This window comes from Drosophila sechellia, chromosome X, assembly GCF_004382195.2.
Source record: "Drosophila sechellia strain sech25 chromosome X, ASM438219v1, whole genome shotgun sequence".
In the NCBI taxonomy this organism is placed as follows: domain Eukaryota; kingdom Metazoa; phylum Arthropoda; class Insecta; order Diptera; family Drosophilidae; genus Drosophila; species Drosophila sechellia.
This window is the reverse complement of record NC_045954.1, coordinates 8887358-8908879: the sequence shown is the minus strand read 5'-3', so window position 1 is coordinate 8908879 and position 21522 is coordinate 8887358. Positions and strand designations below refer to the sequence as shown.

The 21522-nt window shown below is 42.6% G+C and overlaps 1 protein-coding gene across 1 annotated transcript in view; it reads right to left on the bottom strand.

The window, feature by feature from the left end:
- The window catches only part of LOC6619787 (LIM/homeobox protein Lhx1), a 46673-nt gene extending 27155 nt beyond the window's left edge, over positions 1-19518 (bottom strand). The window contains exons 1-3 of the mRNA XM_032725535.1: positions 18687-19518; positions 2725-2920; positions 1668-1894 (exon numbers count right to left, since the gene is read on the bottom strand). Coding sequence (XP_032581426.1) covers positions 1668-1894; positions 2725-2920; positions 18687-18729 — 466 coding nt within the window. The 5' untranslated portion in view covers positions 18730-19518. The remainder of the gene's footprint in view (positions 1-1667; positions 1895-2724; positions 2921-18686) is intronic.
- Between the last annotated feature and the right edge of the window lie 2004 nt (positions 19519-21522).

Here is a 21522-nt window from a genome sequence, read left to right as displayed (position 1 = left end):
GCATCGTGCATCTCGCTCTAGCGCCCACCGCAAATGCGCAGCTGCGATGAGAAGACGCTCTCTCATTCGCCACCGCCGCTCTCCGTCTTTCGCCACTTCTCTCAACCCCAACGCGTTGCTCTCTTTCTCCGGGGAAAGGGAGAGAAAATGGCAGCGTTGAAATATTTAACGCCGCTAAGTATGCTACGAAAATATCTTTCCCAACAAGCGAACAAATTTCCACATATTTATTGCTTTCGTTACTTTAGCTGAACGAAAATGATGGTAAAAATAAAAGTTTAGCCCATTAAAAAAAAGGAAGATGAAGAAGTAAGCTAAGAAGTCCAAAAGTTGAGTTCAAATTCTCAAAGCATTAGAGGCTCTGAATTTTGTATGTAGAAAAGTGCTTGCATGTTACAAATTTAATGACAACCACTTTAAGGCTTTAATTGCCGCTTTTGGCCAGTAAAAACTTGGCGAATGTCAAATAATTATCCTGCCAATTTTAAAGCTTAAACCTTGCTCGCACTCGAACACACACACTCACACACATATATACACACATCCTTTAAAACTTTGCCCGTCGAGTGAAAAGGGTAAACAAAGGCGAAGAGGCAGGGGCTCCATTTTGCAGCTGCTTTTGGCTTTAATGCGTTTCCAGTTTTTCCTTTTCCTCGCCATTTTGCTGAATTTTTCGGCCACACAAGGAATGTGTGAATTATGGTAGGAAAATCTTTAAAGAAAATTTGGTTTTTTGCTGGAAAGGAATTTTTAAATTATCAGAAAATGCAGGAAAAGAGCATTCCTTGCATATTCAACATCGACTGAGTTATCATATCAATTGTATTTTACATTCAGCCAAAGAAAAATGAATATACAATTCTGAGAGCACATTTTCCCCAAATTTAATTTCCCTCCGCAACTTCCGATTTCCCAACATAACCCCCTTCATGTGTACTATTATCTTATGCATGCCTTTGTTTTATTTATGCCATTTGTGTCAATATTTGCCAAGCATTTAACCCATGACTTTTGCACGCTTTTCTTGGGCGCCGCAAAAATGCAGAAAATATATCATTTCCGGGATTACCAAAGACAACACAAAAAAAAAAATGCAAACAAAAAGATAAAAAAAAAACGTTCTAACAAAAAGCTGCGCTTGAAAAATCAACAATCAGCAACAACGACATTTACAGCAACAACAGCTGGCATTCAATACAATGGCAACATTTTCTTTTATTCCCACGGTAATTTGAATGGCAAATATTTCTATGGCAAACGATAAACAATTAGTGCAAACAAATAGACAAACTGCGTCAGAAATTAAAATATTTTTGGGCAGAAACACGCGTGGCACAAATTGCGCCTAAATATACCCAAAAGCGTTCCACGTGTCGTATGCGTAATTTTGTATTTATTGCTGATGGAATTGCAGATACGTGAGGGGCTTTAGGTTCCATGCTGCAATATAAATGGCCAGAGTGGTTGGGCCCATGGTGTGGCTCTCATTAGCAAAGATGAGCCCCAATTGGGATGTCCGGAAAATTTATGGTGCCCTGATTAGGCAGGCCTCCTCTGCAATCCCCATACATTTAAGCCAAGTAGTGGCCCAAAAAAAAAATCTACTAAGTTTGAAATGTAACCACTTTCATTTATACACTAAACACAGGCTTATTGCCAGGACTTACCGCTCAGCGAATTGTGGCCGCAGGATGGCGCCTTGCCCAGCAGATAGTCGTCCTTGCAGATGAACTTATTGTCGTCCAGCACGTAGAGCTGCTCACCTGTGCTCAGTTGCTTGCGGCAGATGCAGCAGGTGAAGCAGTTCAGATGGAAGACCTTGTCCCTGGGCTTTCGCACCAGATCCGACGGCGCGATACCCTGGCCACACCCACTGCACTTGGTGCCGTAACGTCTGTGAGCGGGAAAAATAAAGGAATCATAATTATGTTATTTCAAAGAAAGAGTGCAAAGGATAGAAAAGTTATAAACAGTGCATTCGACTTTTTCCTATAGAAAGCCTTTTCCAACACTTATCCCCCATAAAATTTTTTTTTTTTTTAAATCAAAGCCTCATCGCTTGCTTATAGTTGACAATGGTCCTTCCATTTCTTTTCCATTTATTGTGCCACTCTCGAATGCCTTTCAAGCCCGATCCATTCCATTTGCTGCCCCCCTTTTCGAACCATTCTTAGCTTATGGATGGCTTTTGTCTGTCGCCGTCACTTGTTAACCTTTTCCAACTGGCGCTGATTGATGGGGCACACCTAGGGACACACGCTGCCCCCTTGACTTTTCACCCTTTTGCAGCGTATCAAGGAACTGCAAAGGGGCCACACGGGATTTGATTTCATTTTGATTTGCTCAGGTATTTTGCATGTTAATTGCTTTCGCCAGCCATTCTTGAGATTTTTTCGCCATTTCCTCGATTTTTCTTTTTCAATTAGCCGACGGAATGAAATCAAATGGAACACAAAAGTCGCGACTGCCAACTTGACTTAATTGCTTCGGTTTTGATTTGCCCACGTCTTTGTTTCTATTTCTGTTTCTGGCTTTGAGCTCTAGTCTTTTAAGCGATTCCGGTTGGAATCCGGTGGATTTAAATTGACAGGAAGGTTGGTGCATGTAAATTTCGGTCAATTTTTCTGGGAATTTATTTATGTACGCCTAGGCGAGCACGGGATTGAAGTCTCTGACAAACGCGAATTCCTTAGCATTCATTTGTAATTGGTTATCCCAACTCACCTGAAGAAATCGTTGCGACAGTAGAGCTTCGACTCGCGGCTGAAGCATTTGTCGGTGAGCGGTTGGAGGCATTCACAGCAGCGGACGCAGGAGGCGTGCCAGGCGCGTTCCAGGACATTCAGGAGGAACTTGTCCAGGATGGGTTTGTTGCATCCGGCACAGGGATCGCCCACGCCCACCGGCGGTTCACTGCGACCTGGTTTTTGAAGGAAGAAAAAAGCAAAAACATTAAAATATATTCTTGTAATATATAACAAAGTTATTTCCCAAACAATTAGTGCCCTGACCTCGCGTGACCTTTTAATTGTGGAAATTCTGGTTGGCGTTGGACGGTCAGTTCAAGTGGAAAACCGGTGGGAGAGCGGGAGGGGGGAATGTGGGCGCACTCAACTGTGCGTCGGAAAATCCTTCGAGGTGCAAATTAGCACCTCGCTCTGCTTGCCTCATTAAGTTTGCACATGTGTGTGGGGCACATCTACACACTGCCACACTCCGCACACCACGCACCACATCAACCACCCCCCCACAGGTAGCACACCTGTAAATGAGCAATTCCCAGGTGCGTGGCCTTGGACGGATGCAAACATTTGAGGATTTACAATTTGCACTTTGCATTTCGCACTTAGATAAATTTGGCAACTGCCCGCGGGGAATGGCAACATTCCGGTTTTTCCAACTATTTTCCCTCTTTGACCACTTCCCATCACTCTGAGTTTCCATTGGCTTTTCACTAGCGTATTAAGTACTTACGTACTTAATGATCTTTAACTCACTATGACATTCGAGTATTTCAATAGTGTATTATCTAGATCTAGCTTCTTCTGATTAAAGTCTACTTATTTTTTTTGTAGGAATCTGCAGCCTCGTTAGTTCTGCCACAAAAGGGCGTTCGTGGGGGCGTGGCACACGCATATTGGTATACATATTTAGTTATACCTATATAATATATGATATATACAAATTTGTGTGCGAATCGAGAGAAGTGCAACCGAATAATGATAGAGGCCAGGCTAAAATGGAGCCCCGAGGCCTAAGAAACTTGAGTCGCAAAAAAAGAGGGAGGGCGAATGAGTGGTAGGGGCAAGAAGTGGAGTGGAGTGGAGAGTAGGAGGAGCAGTGGATAAAGGAGGAGAAGTCCGTGAACAAGGAGCAGAAAAAACAGCCTCCTTTCGCAGTCAATCAGTCAATGGAGTTGCAAGAGGCTAAAAAAATATCGTTTAAAAAAATATATTCCCCAAACGACGCAACAACGTTTGTCTTTGTTTGTGGAACATTTGCAGGTGGGGCCGATTTGGGGGGCGTGACCAGGCACAAAACATATATAAACACAAGGGGAAAGATCCTTAAAACAGAAATAAAACAAAAAAATTTAGGACGCTGCCAAAGCAGCGGAGAGTCCAAATAAAACGCAAACTTGTGTGTGAAAATGTTGTTTTCATTCAAAAAGTTTTCGAAGAGCAAGGGGCGAAGGAGGCGGTGAAGGTGCGAAAAAGAGGAAGAAGGAAGGGGAAGGGGAAGGGGAAGGCAATATGAATGGCGAAAGGAAGTGGGAGGGTTGCCGACCAGAAACGAAGAAGATGGGCAAACTCGATAGGCAAGTGCAGAAAAAGAACCGAGTTCAAAAAACACTGCACTTTCCGAATCAAATAAAAGTCTATTTAATATTTTATTTAATAATCAAGCTGCCAAAAACAAATACATAAATATTTAAGGAACTCGAATGATTAAGCTATGTTAAGGAAAAGAAAGACGAAAACCAGAAGACAAATTGAGGTGGATGACGAACTGGATTTTTGTGCGGATATATCATATTCCGCAGCCTCCCGAAAAATTCCCACCTCCTCCATGCCCATCCCTCCGCACCCACAATGACCCACATTAATAAAGCTTAGGGAGCTGCTATGCCAAACCATTCCTCACGTTTTTTTTTTTATTTTTATTTTTTTTTATACCTTCTGTTGCTCATACGCCCCGTGCAACCGAGCCGACAGTAGCCACTGCCTCGAGCGAACTGATAAAACCCGGGCCAAATGAATGAATGAACCCGGTGGATGGATGAGTTGGTAAGAAAAAAAATAAATAAAAAAAATAACACGGGCATGCTTGGCCATTATAAATGAGCAACTGACACACTGATTGATTGACGAATTGACTCATTTTCGCTAACAGAAAGCCCCCCAAAACATAAAGGGGAGCCCGAAGAACAGCAAAGAATTATAACGAACATCCATCGCATCGAATCCGCCAGCAAAAGCAAAAGCAGCAGAAAAGCACGAGCACAAGCAAATCATGAGCAAAAGCAAAAGCAACAGCAACAGCAGAAGCAGGCAACATCATCGCAAGTGGCAAGTTGCAAGTTTCAAGTCCAGACCTTGCCGCATATGTCAAAATTGACGGATGTTATCAATCATTTCATGCCGCTGCAGACAATTTTTAATGAAGGTTATAGACGTTTATAGACGGAACGAAATGGGCGGGACGCGGGGCATTTGCTGCAGAAGGAAGCGGAGGTTGAAGAAGCAGAGGAAGAGGGCGATTGTCTTCAGGTTTTAAGTTCGAGGCTCAATGAACTAAAGGCAAAAAAGCGAAAAGCATTGCAAGTTGCAAGTTGCAAGCATGGGTTAAATGTTCTGCGTGCTGCTGCTCATGTGCATGTTGCAAGTTGTTGCAAGTTCCCTGATCACTGATTGCTGTTAGTACTAGCCTTACTTAGTAGCAAGTACAATGTTTAACACTAAGATTGAGACTAAATCTTAATAGATTTGCATAAGAAGATTTGTGTCCTGCAAAGTTCTGGGCATTTTTAATTCGTTGTTCTGTTGTATTTAAGCCGCCCGAACCTATCAGCAATTTGTGTTTTCCGCTGTCTTTTGCCAATTTTTCGGCGCTTTTATTCGGGCTCCTCTTCAATTTTTAAATATATATACATATATATATATATATATATATATATATATTTTTTTTTTTTTACCGTCTGGTCTGTCAGTTGTGTCCGGTACCTTGACGGCTCTCTGGACTTTATTTTTCGTGCCTTCTGGCGCGTTTTTAAAAAGCGACAAATTGTTGTTTGCAGACGCCGACAACGTTGTTGCTGTTGGTGTTGTTTGTGGCGTTGTTGTTGCCGCTTAAGTGTCGCAATTTAAATATTGTTGAGTGCACTTTTGGCTACCGTTGGCCATTTATTTTGCGCTGAAATTTATGTAACGATGTGAAAAATTGCCCTGCTACTGGAACGAAGCGAAATGTCTCGGCTCTAGGCGCTCACTCACTCTCTTCCCTGGATTTTCCGCTCTTCTTTTCTCCACTTTCCCAGTTTCCTGGCAGAGAAAGAAAATATATGGGGGATTTTAAGCTGATTTTCATGGCGAAATAACTGGCAAGTTGACTGTAGCCAAAGATTTAAGTACAAATGATATCCATATTATGAGCACTTCTTTTTGTTTTGTTCTATAACTAAGCATAGTAATAGCATAGTAACTTTATATTTTTTCCGCTGTATATTATTATTTTTTTTTTGTGATCTGTATGGCAGCCATTGACCGCAGCCCAAAAAACGGAGAGAAAAGTGCAAAGTTGCTGCCGAAGCACGTACAAAGCATTTTGCACAACATTTTCCGCGCTCACACACACACACACATAGACACACACTGTGTAGCTATATAATTGTGTTCCAGCTTCTCCGCAATCCACAGACTAACTGCATTTATAATGCAGCAGCTTCTTCATGGCTCGCTGGGCCGTTCCTGGCAACACCCAAAAGACCAGCCCAAAAAAAAAAAAAAAATGAGGAAAAGAAATATAAGGATGGGGCTGGAGAAAAATAACAAATGAACTGAACTCGGCTACCCAGCTGCTGTTGATGTTGCAGCTCGACCACAAAAAGTACAGTGAAGCCACGCACAGTTGGCTTACAGATCGGCATCAATAAAAAAAATAGTAAAAAAAGGCCAGCAAATATTAAGCTTGTATTGTAATAATGCATATTTTACAATTATCTATGGAATTGTTAGAAGCGTTACTTTTTCGAAGCTACGACAGATTTTCCATTTTATTTCAACTTTGAGTGCCGCATCCGCACATCTTTCAATTATTTGCCCCACTGTGCACAATGGCCACAGAAGCAACCACAACAAACTTTTGACCATTGTCGTCTGCGCCACAAACTGTGAAAAATTCGTTCGACATCAACGCAGAGCTACAAAAAAAAAGTTAAATAAAATAAAAAAAAAAAAGGAGAAATAATAAAAATCAGCTTCAACTTTTTGCCAAAGCACTTGCTGCGCCATGTTGGTTACGCCCCCTGTCCCGCCTCTTGCATCCCCCCGCCGACACGCCTACTGCCCCCCGCCCCACGGCCCAGCTGAAAACGTGACTAAAATGTTAAAGCCACGGGAAAGAAAAGAAAATCCAAACCAGCAGCAGCAGCAGCAGCAGCAGCAGCAACCGTCTCTCAATCGCAATCATTTTTTTTCAGCTGCTGTTTCTACTTCAAGCCATGTTTTTATCCTCTTTTTGTGGATGGATGCTGGCAAATCTTATGCAAAAATCCAAATGGAAATGCAGCAGCCAAAGAAGGAAAAAGCCAAACAAATGGCTAAAGTGGAATGGAAATGGGAAAATGCTGAGATAAAGAAAAGCGGGGAGTGTGGGATAAAAAAAAAACATCGACTGATATCGTATTAGTGGGAAAATCGTATCTATTATCTTATATTTCACATATATCACATATAGATCTCAGGCAGTACTTTACTTTTTAACATTTTTTCTTTTTTTTTTAACGCCTGACAACATTTTCGCAACTAATCCGGAGTCACAAGCGTGAAATCTTCCCACTACGCTTGTTCAGGTTTCTTTGTACCCAACCCATATTTTGTGCCATAAAATCTCATTAATATTCGGTTTTTTATACTTTTTTTTTTTGTCGTGTCTTATTTATTTTAATTTTTTGCTGGTTTCTTGCCCACAGTTTTTGTTTCTTGCTTTATTTTGCTAATATCGCAACTAATTATGTAATTAAAATGTTAACAAGTTCAACGCGAGCAATTTGTGCGAGCGCGGATCGATGACAACAACAAAACCTACAGAAATAGGTGTTAAGCTTTATATTAATATTTCAAGCATATCAGAAAAAAAGAAAAATATACAAATAAAAAAGAAAAAAAGAGACAGCCGCAACGAAGCGGTTAAACTTTAGCCTCGAAGCAAACGCAACATTTAATATTCTTTATGGATTTTGATATTTCCGAATAATTTACATGCATATACGAAAGGCTGCGAGGGGCGCAAAAGCGTGGGCAGACATGGGTTAAGCGAGCCACCGAAGGGAACGAGTGGAAAATGCAATCAAAATTGTCAAATCAGGCGCAACGAATTGCATTAAAAATAGCTAAATGGGTCTGGAGAAGGTGGAAAACTAGTGGTAGGATGGGCCAAGATCCATATCCATATGTACATATGGGGAGAAGAAGCTCTAAAATAGAAACTATAACATTGGAAAGGGAATGAAAAACTCTATATATTTATTCCGTAAACTTTGGTAAACAATTGCTAATCGCGCCATTGAGTATCCTGTAAAAAAAAAACTAGAGTAATTCAAGCAGGTTCACCGCAAGAGATTAACCCTTTAAGCTCCTTGCACCGCTTTTCCCGATAAAAGGATGTGGCATTTAAATATACCCATCGTCATTTCCCTCATCCCCATGTCTTTTCCCCTCAGCCTCTGAATTTTAATACCAAGCAAAGCAGAAACAAAGTCGATGGACACAAGCAGATATGAAAGAGGCCAGCATGCAGTTCCAAAAAAACAATAAATAAATTCGAAAAAGCAAAAGAGGAAAAGGCACACAAAATGAAGTTAAGGGCTAGTACCTTCGATATTGGCCAGGATTCAATGAATGACGAGCAAGGAGGGGGGCTCCTTCTTTCAGCCGCCTCTGGTTTTTGTTTCCCTCCGCACTCCCTCCGCCACCCTCCGCACTTCCCTTAGTTTTCCGGTTTTTGGGGGCCAGGGGTGGATGGAATATAATGGCAAAGTAAACAATTTCATGATGCGAGACGATGGCTTCTGGGCTGCCGCCTATCTACATCCAAAAGCCTCACCTCAGACCCCAAAAAGGCCCGGCCCCCCAACCTCCCCCTCCTCGCAGTCCCATCGATTCGCTGGCTTCACGTCTGTGTATCTAGCAGATACTTTATATGCATGAGTTACAGAAAAGGAGGCGTATTCCTTTCGCAGACCCACTCTCTCCTCTCGCTTGTCTGTGTTGCAAAAATATAAATACGAAGGAAAACATGAGCTCAAAAATTTACATGACAAAAATGGCCGAGAGGAGCGGGAAAGCAGGGGAGGGGGTGTTCTGCTAAATAAGTTGGCCAAAATTCAACCGATAGTCGATAGCGATATACAATACTTAAAATGAACTCACAAGTTTCACATTTGTAATATTCTTAAAACTTCTATCAATGAAGTTCCTGTTAAATGTTTCAGTTCAAACTGTGTTTTTTTTATATACATATATCAATGATGCATTTTTGTTGATATATCGATATATGAAGCCATCGTTTTCGTTATAACAGCGCTCGACATTAACTTCACCCAATTAGTCAATATTTATGGCCCGGTCTTTAAGGGAACCTCTTAAGTTAACTCTCTGCGCTGCCACTCAAGATACCCAATCTCAATTTCAATCTCATCAACCATTTTCATAGTCATCGCCATCGCCATCTCCATCTTCATCTTCATCTCCATTTTCATAGTCGTCATCATCAACATTGTCGTCAGTTGCAGAGATTTTTATAGGCCCCCCCAAAGGGAGATTCTTCAGCCGTTTCTTCACTCCGCTCTCCTCTCTCCGCTGTGCTGTATGAGTATATATTTTCCTCTTTTTTTTCCCTTTTTTTTTGCCTCCTTTTGTCGCCCCATAAAAATCACACTTCTTGGCCAAAAGGACTGAGTGAGATGGGGCGCTCGATGGGAAGAGAGATGGCAACAGTTTGGGGTGGCTCGTAAGTTCAGGTTCTTCTTCTTCGCACCACCCTGGCTACCCCCAACCACCCCCAAACTACCCCAACCACCGGCGAACCACCAACCCCCCTGGGAGGTTTGTTGCTGTTGCTGCTCTTGTTTGTTGTCAGCAGACAGATAGCCAATGATAAGCCTTAGCGTATGAGTGATGTGCCATGGACACAAACACGAGCCAACGGGACAACAACCTCCCCCAGACACCCCATTTCCCCACCCCCCTCCCTGGCTTCGTCCGGGGGCCGGGGGTTCTCCCAATTTTTTATTCCATATTTTGCCGAGGTTTTCCTATTTGATATGCTGGCTGCACTGCACACACAACAACAACCCCCAGGAGTGGTTTCTAAGTCAGGCCCAGCGAATGCCGATGGCATTTCAGCAAAACGAAAAAATAAATGGGGGAAAATACATCTATCGAACGAGTAAGGGGGTTTTGGGTGATAGAACCCATATATATACACATATATATATATGTATGTACTGCCAGCAAAGTTCAGGAATTGTGCTTTGGCAGTAAATAGAAAATGCATGAAAATTTGCAGCATTTATAAAATAAAGTAAATGGTATAGTTTGCAATAATTCAGTAGATTCAATAAATGTGCCGTATTTATTACTATGTCCTGATAAACTTTGTATCATTTAATATAACATCGAATTTAGAGAGCTATACTAATTGGTCATTAATATTTAAATATTAAATGCTGATATAATTCAATACATTATGTGCTATGGAGGCTACTTTTGTTTCGGCATTTCTGCTCGACCAGCTAAAATGAATTTTTGTTTAAAGACCAGGCACTGTAACCGCCCCGTTGGCCCCATTTCACCGCCCCACCTGACATCCTGCCATCCTGCCATCCTTCCGACGTCCTGCAGTCCTGCAGGTTTTGGCCGCAAGGACATGAAGTGCATCACATTGCGGTCGGCTGTTGGGCGATTTTGGTTCAGGTTTCTGTTCGGGGTTTTGCTCTCTGTTTATTTTGTTAATATTGCGACACTCTGCTCCGCTCCGCTCGCCGGCTAAGTTCAGCGGTTACCTGGCCGGGCTCATTTGATGTGGTATTTACCACCCACTGCCTGGAAAAACCAACCCAGTGCCAGCCAGACTAGTAGCCAGCCCAGTTTTCCCACCTCCCCAAAAAATAACACCCATCCGCAAGGCCTTTGTTTTTTGCGCTGCTGGCCATTGATTGATTTTAAATGCTTTTGGTGTTGTCGATTCATTGAAAATTGATGTATTTGTAAATTTGCATTTTTCAATATTTAATGTGGGCGGGGCCGTGGGCGTAGGCGTGGCTCATAAATGTGCGAATGTGTCTTTGTGTCTTTGCACTCGCTATCTGTATTTTCCTTTTTGGGCATCGAAATGTGTGGGGGGAAAGCGCTTTCCTTTCTCCCCGACTGACTTTAGTCGGTTCGCTTAATGCGATTAAAGGTTTAAAGTTTTGTGCCAAATAAAGCGTATGCAATTTTCCAACCCCCGAAACGCTCAGTGGTCTGCTGCAAAATTTCTGCTTTGATTGGCAAAATTTAGCTCGAAGCCTGGCCAAAGTTGGCAAACTTTTTAGCCAGTGCCCATTTTGTGGGCCAAGACAAGCATAATATTATGCATATTATAATGATCAGCAGCAAGGACATTCGGCCATAGCTGCTTGCCACATGGCACAAATTGTCCTTTAATTGGTTTTGCGCATTAATTTTGCAGAATTTATTGCGCTTTGTGCTCGGCGCTTTGCCGTGCGAGTCCTGCTGCATTTTCATTCGCATTCGCATTTGCATTTGCATTTGCCAGCCCAAAATGTAATTAATAATAAACAATCTTGGCACCGTCTCGGCAGCAATAACAATTCGAAGAAACCCACATTAAGGCTGCCCAAAGTCGTATCAATACATCGATGAGATATTGTTTTAGGTGCTTAGGTTAGGACCTTTCGCAAAATTAAGGCAGCTGCAAATTAAATTACGCCGCATCCAGTAGCCTCAAATGGCATTTTCTACAAGCGGCTAACATTGAGGAAGATCCCAAATATTGATTTTATAATAAGCTGTAATTAACTGGGATGCAACTCAATACAATTATCAAACGATTGAGTTAGCAAAATAATAATTAAAACTGCACTAGTTTCGTCAAAGGAAATAACATAGATTTGTTCACATTTCTAATTGATCCACATATTTATGGATAAATATTTGCATTAAAAGGATCTTCGAAAGAAAGTTCATTGTCCGATCATAACGGCAAGTATGATTCACTTTAATCGAAATATACCAAAAATATCAAGTATCGATTTTATCGATTTTATCTGTCACTCCAAAACGATCACATTATGAATGAGGTATGATTGCACAGGAAATTCTGGCTAAAATATCAAATATCACTCACATTGATTTGACTATCGATAAATACACTTCCTTTGCGCACTTGGGGTGGTCAGGATTTTGCGGTTACCATTCCGGGGGCGAGTTTATCTGGGCCTGCCAAGCGATAAGCTCAAAATTTATGCCCTTTACCCCGGCCATTCGCGCCGCCGAAACATAAACATGAAATTCTTTTATCGTTTTATCGCAATCTTCTCTCAGTTTAACCTTGAATGCGAGTGCACGTAGCCGGGAGTCGCCCGTACTTGCGCCATTATCATCCACCCCCTGGTGGAAAGTCAACTTTTGACAAGGCTTATCAGTGGACCAGCATCAGGAGCAGCTGAGGACACGCACCCAAAAAAAAGGGGCGGCGATGGGTTGGCTGGGTTGCCACTCCTGTGCGGGGCGAAGGACGCAGGACGAAGGAACGGCGACAGGGGTGAACGTGCCAGTGAAAAACGGAAAGAAATCCGTTTTAAGGGGGGCCGTCTGTTTCGGCGATAAGAAAAACCGAGCATCATGGGGTGGGCATTTGTCAGTTTTTCCCTCTGCTGTGTAGCCTGATTTCGATTTTCCAGCAAGTGCCGCTTTATATGTTAAGCGATTTAATTTCTGCGAGAGCTTAAAAACCACTGGGACAACATTTAATGACCGGGTTACATTCGGCGTGTTAAAGCATTTCGTAAAGAAGCTCATTCAACAGATTTCGGTTGAATACTAATGCAATTAGATGCCGCCATTAACTCTGTTGGTAAACACAATCGGTTTGAAATAAAACCAGTATTCAAGAGATTAAGTGTAATAAATAATAAATACTTTTTAACTGCAATAGTAGTCATACTCTATGATACACTTGAAAATATACCGCCAATACTTAACCGCTTCGGCTCGTAACCGTTTCGATTGGTTTCGGTTGTGCCGAAATGCGCGGTTCGTTTGCGTTTGGGGCCCCATTGATAAGACTTAGCCGCTCCTGCTGCGTTTTGATGTTGCCGCAAATGATTTGCCAAACACCGGCCATAACAAAAGTCGAGTAAAAAATCGAGAAAACGATCTGAAAAAAATAAGAGAAAATAATGGGGGGGCAACGAAGGAAGGAGACCAACAAAGGCCATAAAGAGGAGACTTGGCAAGTGTGTGCGGAGCGTCGGATTTTGATTAATTAATTTGCATACGAGCAATAAAAAGTAAGAGCTGCGTTAATTTCTTGGCGCCCGCGCCGCCGACGTCGACTGAGGCAGCGGCAGCGGCAGCGACGGCGACAGAGCATTTTATAATGCAGCCGTATAATCAAATTAATAAACGAACAATAAAAATGCATAACAAATTGATGCGAGGCAACAAATTGATCGCCATTGCCAGATGATGATGATAGTGATTATAATGACGATGATGAGTGAAGAAGTTGAAGACACACCGCGTAGAAAGAGATGGGCATAGGGACGGCGAAAGAGATGGCCAGCTAGGGCAGTCGAAGCAGCAGCAGCATTACACGGATCATTATGCCGATCTTTCCCTATATTTTTACCCACGATTACTGATGATATGGGGACACAGCTCATACACACCCACGCACGAAAATGGAAACAACCAACAAAAAACAGGAATCACTCTTAAATACAGATATATACATATATATGATTTTTAATTTCAAAATTTGGATTCAAAGTTGGGGAATACCAGAACTGATGTTCATTAGAATGCAATTTATGTAATATTTTCTTTTTTTCACAACATTTTCGATGGCTTAATCCATGCCACAGAATACCATACCTAATTTCCAAAGTCTGAAAAACGATTTTGAAAACCGTGTGTGCTGTGCAGCCGCAAATGCTGCTGTAACCTCTGCCGCTTTGGCTCTTCTGCTGCTGGAACTGCTGGAGCACTTGGAACGAATCGACGTTCGATGCGGTCATCTGGGCCGCGATCGTTTTCCTTTGGTTCCAGCCGAAGCCGAACGAACTCGACCTGCGACGGTCTCTTTCCCGCGCGGGTTCAGCGGGTTAAAGGTCAGCCCGGGCACTACTCCACCTCTGGCTGCCTGCCCCTACGCCTCCTTCGGCGGCCACGCCCCCTTGCCTGCCCCTTTACCGCCTACCCCCTGGGCCACAAAGAACTTGCTGCGTGAGAGCATCAAGTGGCTCAATTGCTAACTCAGCCAAAGTCGCCTCGACTTATGATGCACTGCACGAAACGCGGTTGCACAATGATCTGAATATCTTGCATGTTGCTTACTTTGCATTAGATATTAAATCATACATATTCCCATTAACCATTTAATGGTATATTTTACAAGAATGATTGCAGCACTGATCCTTCTATCGATGGTCGCCAGTTTTATTTGCCGTGTACCCGCTGGTCAATTTTATTTTTCCACGGCTGCTGCTTCGCATCATCTTGGCTGCTCCATCATCTTCTCCTCCATTTGCGCTGGGCTTTTCGCAATCTCTCGGTTATAAATCAATCCCCGAGGCTTCGGCTACCGTTTTCTTCTTGTTTTTTAGTTGCCTTTTGGCCAATACTGCTGCCAGTACGGGAAAAAGTTTGGCAAGAATTTCGGTGTAATAGTAAATTATAATTAGAAAGAGAAAGAGCCTTTTAGGGTTAGGCGACTTAACCTGTTGAGTGCCGGGCTGTAAATCAAAGCCCCAAGAAGGCGATAAGCCACCGAAACAACACGGCACCAAAATGCTAGAAAAAAAAAATTAAGAAAGCAAAAAAAAAATAGTAAAAAAAAAACTGAGGAGAGAGAAAGAAAAGGGAAAAAAAGGAGGGGAGGCTCGGCGGCCGAAGGAAGTGGGGCCGCAGAAGTTTGCCAAATGAAATTTATGGCATATAAATTATCTCACACGTTGCCGGACTATTGACAGCTCTAAAATAATCGTAAAATGGCCCAAGAAATCCATAAAAAACGGCAGAAACAAAACGCGAAAATACAGTGAAGCGAGTCCAAGGCAGAACCAGAAAGCCCAGAAAACCATGGCCCAGGCACCGAAGTCCATGAATGTGAATTACTATTTCAGTGTTCGACCCAAAAGCGCTCCCAGGCGGGGAAAAAAGGGACGGGTGATGGGGGGCAGGGGCTCCTCTTTGCAGGGGTGGCGCTGCAAGGGGGCAGTGCTGCAAAAGGGGACAGGCGACGACGTTGCCTCTTTTGCCTTATACCCTCGGCCAAGTTTCAGTTTCAGTTTCTGACTCGGCTCGGTTCGGTTTAGTTTGGTTTGGGCCAAGCCCCGGATTGCAGAAATTGAAAAGTTCCCAACAGTTGGGGGGCCCCTCATAACTCTCATAGCACGGGACAGAAGACAGGGACAGAAGACAGGGACAGACACGGAGACAGAGACGGCGACAGCCGTCTGACAGAGATGGAGAGCGGGGACAAGAGCGAGAGGGGGCGATCAAATGGACTATGCTAAAGGATTTCATGTTGTCCATATTCAAATAAAGGCTTTGCAATTTCCCAACAAAGCCAACTTATCAGTTTAAGCCTAAACTAAACTTTCATATAAATATGTAGAATTTAGTTAGCTGCTCTACAAAGTTCTAAAACCGCCTCGATTTCGTTTTATTAGACTCTTCGGCTGACTTCCGCCAATCTGCGTCTTGGATCGAGCGACTTTATTGTAATGACTTTTAATTTGAAAGTGGCGTTGATCGAGAAACGGGTTTCCAGTTCTCAATTTGTGTGTGTTTCTTTGTTCCAGCCAGCGAGATAGTTTGGCGACCGACCGACCACCGGAGAAGGCAGTGAAAATCGCACAATATATTGACAAGAAGAGAGGGTCTCAACGCCTCATTATGCATGGCAATTTATGGGCCGTGCCACGCCCTGGAACTAGACCTTAACCCCTCACTGTCGACTTGCAGTTGGAGTTGCTAAATGCGGCAGCTGCATAAGCGCGGCTGCTGTGTCTACGCTTCTTGCTTCTTGCCCCATAAATCAACGAAAGGATCTATAGAGCCGTTGATGGACAAGTTGAAGCTGCAGTTGAGTCCACGTTGCTGTCGTCGTAAATGTCCGACAGCACAGGGCTAAGAACGGCTAGAAAAATCACATTTCCTTGGACAAAAGCTTCCACGGAAATATTGTTGCACAGAAACAGAGGAGCCACGGACCCCACGATCCCATCCTGCGCCTACATACATTCGACTATATGTATGAGCCTCTACTACACCCCATAATCGTAATCTTCGGGATCGTAATGATCTTCCTTTGTGGCCAGTCATAAATGTTGATGAACAGCAGCGCAAACTTTTGTCGAAGGCGTTGCCGGTCTGAGCTTTTGTTGCTGCTGCTGCTGCTGTTGTTGCACGTTGCTGCTGTTGCACGTTGCTGTTGCTGCATGTTGCTGCCGTGTTTGCTAGCAGCAACATAAAAATTGAAAAGATGCTGCCACCAAGATATATGCGAAGAAAAATGAGCAGTCGACCAGAGAAATGGCCGAAGATATTGGCAATTGAACGACGAGGGGTTACCCTCGAAGAAAACAAATGCGATAGAATTCATTTAAGTTTTGAAAACTAAATTCCGAAAAATAAACACAATACCAACTGTCGCAAAGATTCAACCACCTGAATGGGTATCTTACTTTGAGTATTTTCAATGCATCATTTCCATCTCATTTTAAAACCTTAACTTTACCATAAAAAATTTGATATCTGATTCCAAATTACTTTACGAACTTTCGAAAAGATACAGCTACCGCGCGGCAAAGTAATCTTCATTAAGCCGAGTACTATTCAGTGCTACTTTACTTTGTAGTTTTCCCCAACTAAATGCAACTTAAGTTCATAACTGCCAACACTTAGTCATTAGCTAATGGGTATGTCTATGAGTGAGAAATAAAATAAAAAACGCAACCGAGAAACAGTAGAAGCAGGAAGAAGAAAGCTTGGCAGCTTTACGACTCCACTTGGCATCACTCGGCCGTCGTAAGGAGGCCCACTGTGCGGGTCTACGGCTTCCTGAACATCCATTTTCCAGTCAAATGTCGACAGCTTTTGACTTGAACCGCCCCCGAGCTGCAGGCCCCAAGCCCAAAAACCCCGAACAGTTCTCTAGCCAATTTATGGGGAAGGAAGGTGTCGGCCGCTGTATGTCCAATGTCAACAAGTTAACTGGAGAATATGCAGTTGCAATTTCCATCAAACTTCTCTAGATCGAAAACGAAGCTTTTGAGAATTTTGGAATATTTTTGAAAAAAAGGATTGAGATATAAAATACCTTACTATATACGAAACTATCTTTTTCTATTTCCATTTCTTTTGATAAGAATCCAAAATTTATTCGAAAAGAGAGTAGGGTCTCCTAATCTCTGCAGATTCTTAATTTTGTAATCTAGGAATGATTTTTATAGTTATACAAATCGATGGGGAGCAACATATAAAATAAATATTCCTCACCAACTAATCACAAAATACAAAACTAGAGGGGAGCCTTCATTTCTGAACTTTTTGCTCCCTTTTGCCTAGTTTTTTTTTATTCCTGACATTAAACAGTCAGCAAAAGTGAAAATTTGACAGAGAGCAAATGAAATAAAACAAAAGCCAAAAAAAACGAGATGGGGTAGAGGAATAACGGCAGAAGAAGAAGAAGAAGAGGCTGAAAAACTTTGACAACTGCGCAAAAGTTTTTCAGTCCAAAAACGAACGGGAAAACAAGAGGAGGAAAAACAAAACCGCAACAAAAACAGATGAACAAGAACTTCAAAAGCATACAAAATGGGAATGCGGAAAAGAGACGGCAGATGGACTATGGGGTAGGGGTAGGGAGTGATAAGGGTAGGCGGTAGGGGCATTAGACGCCCCTCCCCTCCTCGCCGGCGGTCCCCTAAAAACGGGAAACAAGTTCAAAAGTGCAAAAACATTGCTGCTGCCCAGCCGTCGCCATTAAAAACGCTTTGGCCATCTTAACCCATTGCGGGCAAGCGGTATTGTATTAACCCACCTATCTAGGGATCGCATTTCTCCGATCCTTCAGGAGGTTGACTTCCTTTCAAGGACTCTCGACCGCAGTCGACCCAATTTTTCTTAAGTCTTTGTAACATTGAAAGTTGAAAGTCTAAGCCCACATCCCGTCGGCATAGCGATCAAGAAATTTTTGATATATTCCGCTTTTTTGTCAATACATGTTTCGAAAATGCACTTTTTAACTCACAAACTAATTTAAAAGTATTTTTGAAATATTGTTACAGATATCCACTACAGACTTTATAAGCAATTTATATATTAAAAGAAGCCTACAAACAGGTGTTTTCATTCATTTGATCTATTATTCGACAATCTATTTCGATAGAGGACATCATGAATATTACTCCATCTAGATCAGATGTAAACAACTTCTATTTTGGATCTGTTACAAGCACAACTCCAAGAGTTATACCCATTGGATCTTGAACAAGTGCTGATTCTAGGATGAAATGATTTCGATCGAAGAATCCAAAATGTGAACTAACCTTAAGAACTTGCCTTGATAGTATTAACCCTATTTAGGATTGTCAATGTTAACCCCCCAGATTTTCTATGTTTTCCTGGGCCCTTAACCGCTTAATGCCTGAATTCTTCAAAACGATCACTTACCGATATTGTGCTGGCTGGTGTGTAGTACCGCCCCGAACGCCATCAGATGGTCCTTGGGCGGGGGGGCACGGCTACCGAGGGCGGCGAACCCGTCGCCCAGATATGACGCCAGTGCGACGGCCCTCAGGGGCGCTTTTGAGGCCTCGGTGAGAATTTTGTTGTCGAATATCTTGATGCCGGGGAATGGAGTTTTTTTTTTTCGGGGGGGGGTTAAGAGTAACTGCTTTTTTGGGGCCGTCAGTGGGTTAAGTCCCGCGTGTGTGTGCGTGTGTAAACGGGGCGCGCGTGGGTGTGGATATGTGTGTGTGTGCGGGTGCGGAAGCAAGAGAGAGAGAGAGAGGGAGAGAAAGATAGGAGCGGGCCCCAACTGCACACTTAACGGTTAACGCACATAAAGACTGGGTGGCAAGGTGCGAGCGAGAGGGGGATAGCACGTGTGTGCCGGCGGCAAATTTGGCAAAACAAAAACAAAGCGCGAAATTCCGCTCCTCTTTGAATTGAAGCAACTTCTTCTCGCTTCTATTATGCCTTGTATTCCAGTATTTCTTTAGTTGTTGTATATGAAATTGATTCTTTTCTTTTTGAGCACTTTGCACTATCGGCTTTTCGGCGATTCCTTGGTTTTGTTGTATTTATGTGTTGTATTCTTCTTGTTGTTCAAGATTCTCACTTGCAAAAAAATTTGAACAACGGCAAAAATTCTCGGTTTTCGATCTCGCGGCGGAACGGTAAACAGCTGAATAACGGTAAACGGCTGCGTTGGCTCCTTTTTCGAGCGTTGCCTCGTGCGCTTTGCGTTTTGCGGGCGCTTCACGCGAACGTCAAACAAAAACTGAAAACGGAAAACGGCAAACGCGACGGCAAAGCGGACAGCCCGATTACCGATTGCTGCCAGCCGAGCGCACACGCACACACACGAACGGTGAGCCGAAGCGGTGACGAATGGCGCGCCTGGGTGCGAGCGAGATGCTGGCAGGCGCATCGCTCGCACTCGTGCTACCGAATGCGGAAAGCAGTGCTCGCATACTTCGCCTGCGCCAGAGCGAGATGGAGCGAATGTTGAGCTGGGGCTGCTGCGACGCCGACTGCGCTGCTGGCGGCGCTGCAATGGAGTCGCAGGCTCTCTCGCTCTCGCTTCCGTCGCTTCTCCTGACTCTCTCGTGTTGGGCATGAAGAAATCATTTTAATTTTTAAATAAAAAAAATTGTTTTTTTAAACATTTTCTAAAAAAAAGAATTAAAATATGATTAGAAAATTTAGTATGCATCTCTAGAGGCAAACTTGTTGAAGAGATTTTAGAAAAGGATTTACAAATTCTCTAACAATTGGAAATAAATATCAAGAAATCTTAAGTTTTTTCTCTTTTTTAAGATTTAATTTTGGTCGAACAATATACAATATAAGTCCTTTGAAAATTTTGACATATTTAGCAATGTAATAAAATATTTAGTTAGCATTACTAGATTTTTGTTAGATTTGTACATTTTTAAAATAAAAAAATACACTTTTTTTTAATTCTTACACACATTCTTCTGTTGATCTTCTGCTGTTGATCCTCTCTCCACGATTGCTGCTGGCGTTATTCCTGTAAGGATATTTTGGGTTTTTGTTGCTGTTGTTGCCCTTCCATTTTGCCCATTGTTGTTGCAACACTGGCTCTCCTGCTCTCCAGCTCTCTTTTTTGCGGTTAGAGGGGGCGTTGCTAAGCAACTGGTTTTTTTATTGTTGCTTCATTGAGAGATGCGCAAAATGGCGCTCTCTCGCTCTCCGGCCGTCGCGCCCTCTCGCTCACACTCGCTGGCCGGGCCAATGGCATTTTTCAAAGTGACATTTGCCCGCGTTTTGTCCCTTTCGCACTTGGCGGTGCTTGTGTGCGTGCCAAGGTAAAATGTCAAATGCTTTTCGACTGTCAACTGTTGGTCGCAAAAACTTTTTTCTTTCCTTCTTTTTATTTTTAGTTGTTGTTTTTGTTCGGCTGCCTCTTCTGCAACTTGTGTTTGTCACTTGTCGTTAGCAGTGCGAAAGGGAGAGCACTAGTGGCGGGGGGTGGTGGGGGCGTTAGCAGGAGAGGGACGCCCCTTTGGCGTTTTAACGCACTGGAGACAGCAAGAAAAAACGAAAGGAGGCGAAGAAAAAAATGCAAAGAAAAAGTGTTAGAAAAATTGCAAGTAACAAAAAATGAGTAGAAAAAAATAACATTTCAAATTGTGCAAAATATTATGTGTTTCTTTTTCTTTAACAAGTGCAATTTAAATAAGCTTTTGATCTAGATAAATAGCAAAACACTTATCGTAAAAAACCAATAAAAAATAAAAGAAATAATATAAGATTCAAACTGTAAAAGGCCAAAGATGTAAACAAACAACAAGACAAAACTAGATAAGATAAAAAATGCATAAAATAAGTAAGAGTAAAAGAGAACTCAATATAAAGGTCGGGGAGGAAGCTCCCGCCCTCACTCACTCCTTAACGTTTTCCCTCTCTCTCACACTTCGATAGGAAGAAGAAGATGTTCGACACAAAATGAAGGGGGCTGCGGTGGGTTAAAGAGCACCGTTTGCTGTGTGCGTGGAAGTGGGGTAGTCAAAAATATTGCACATTAGGGTGTTAAGCTGTGAAGTGCTTGCTTTTTGTTTTTGTGTGTGCGTGTCACTTTTCACTTGTTCTGCGCTATCGAAAAGTTATCGAAATCAGTTGATCTTTGACGGCCTTGAAAACTGCGTTGCCCCAAATTCAGGGATGAGGACATAATAGGAAGAGGAATAAAAAGGATATTGATGCAAAAACACTTAACTACTCTCGAGGAATAAGATAAATATAATACACTTTTTGGCAA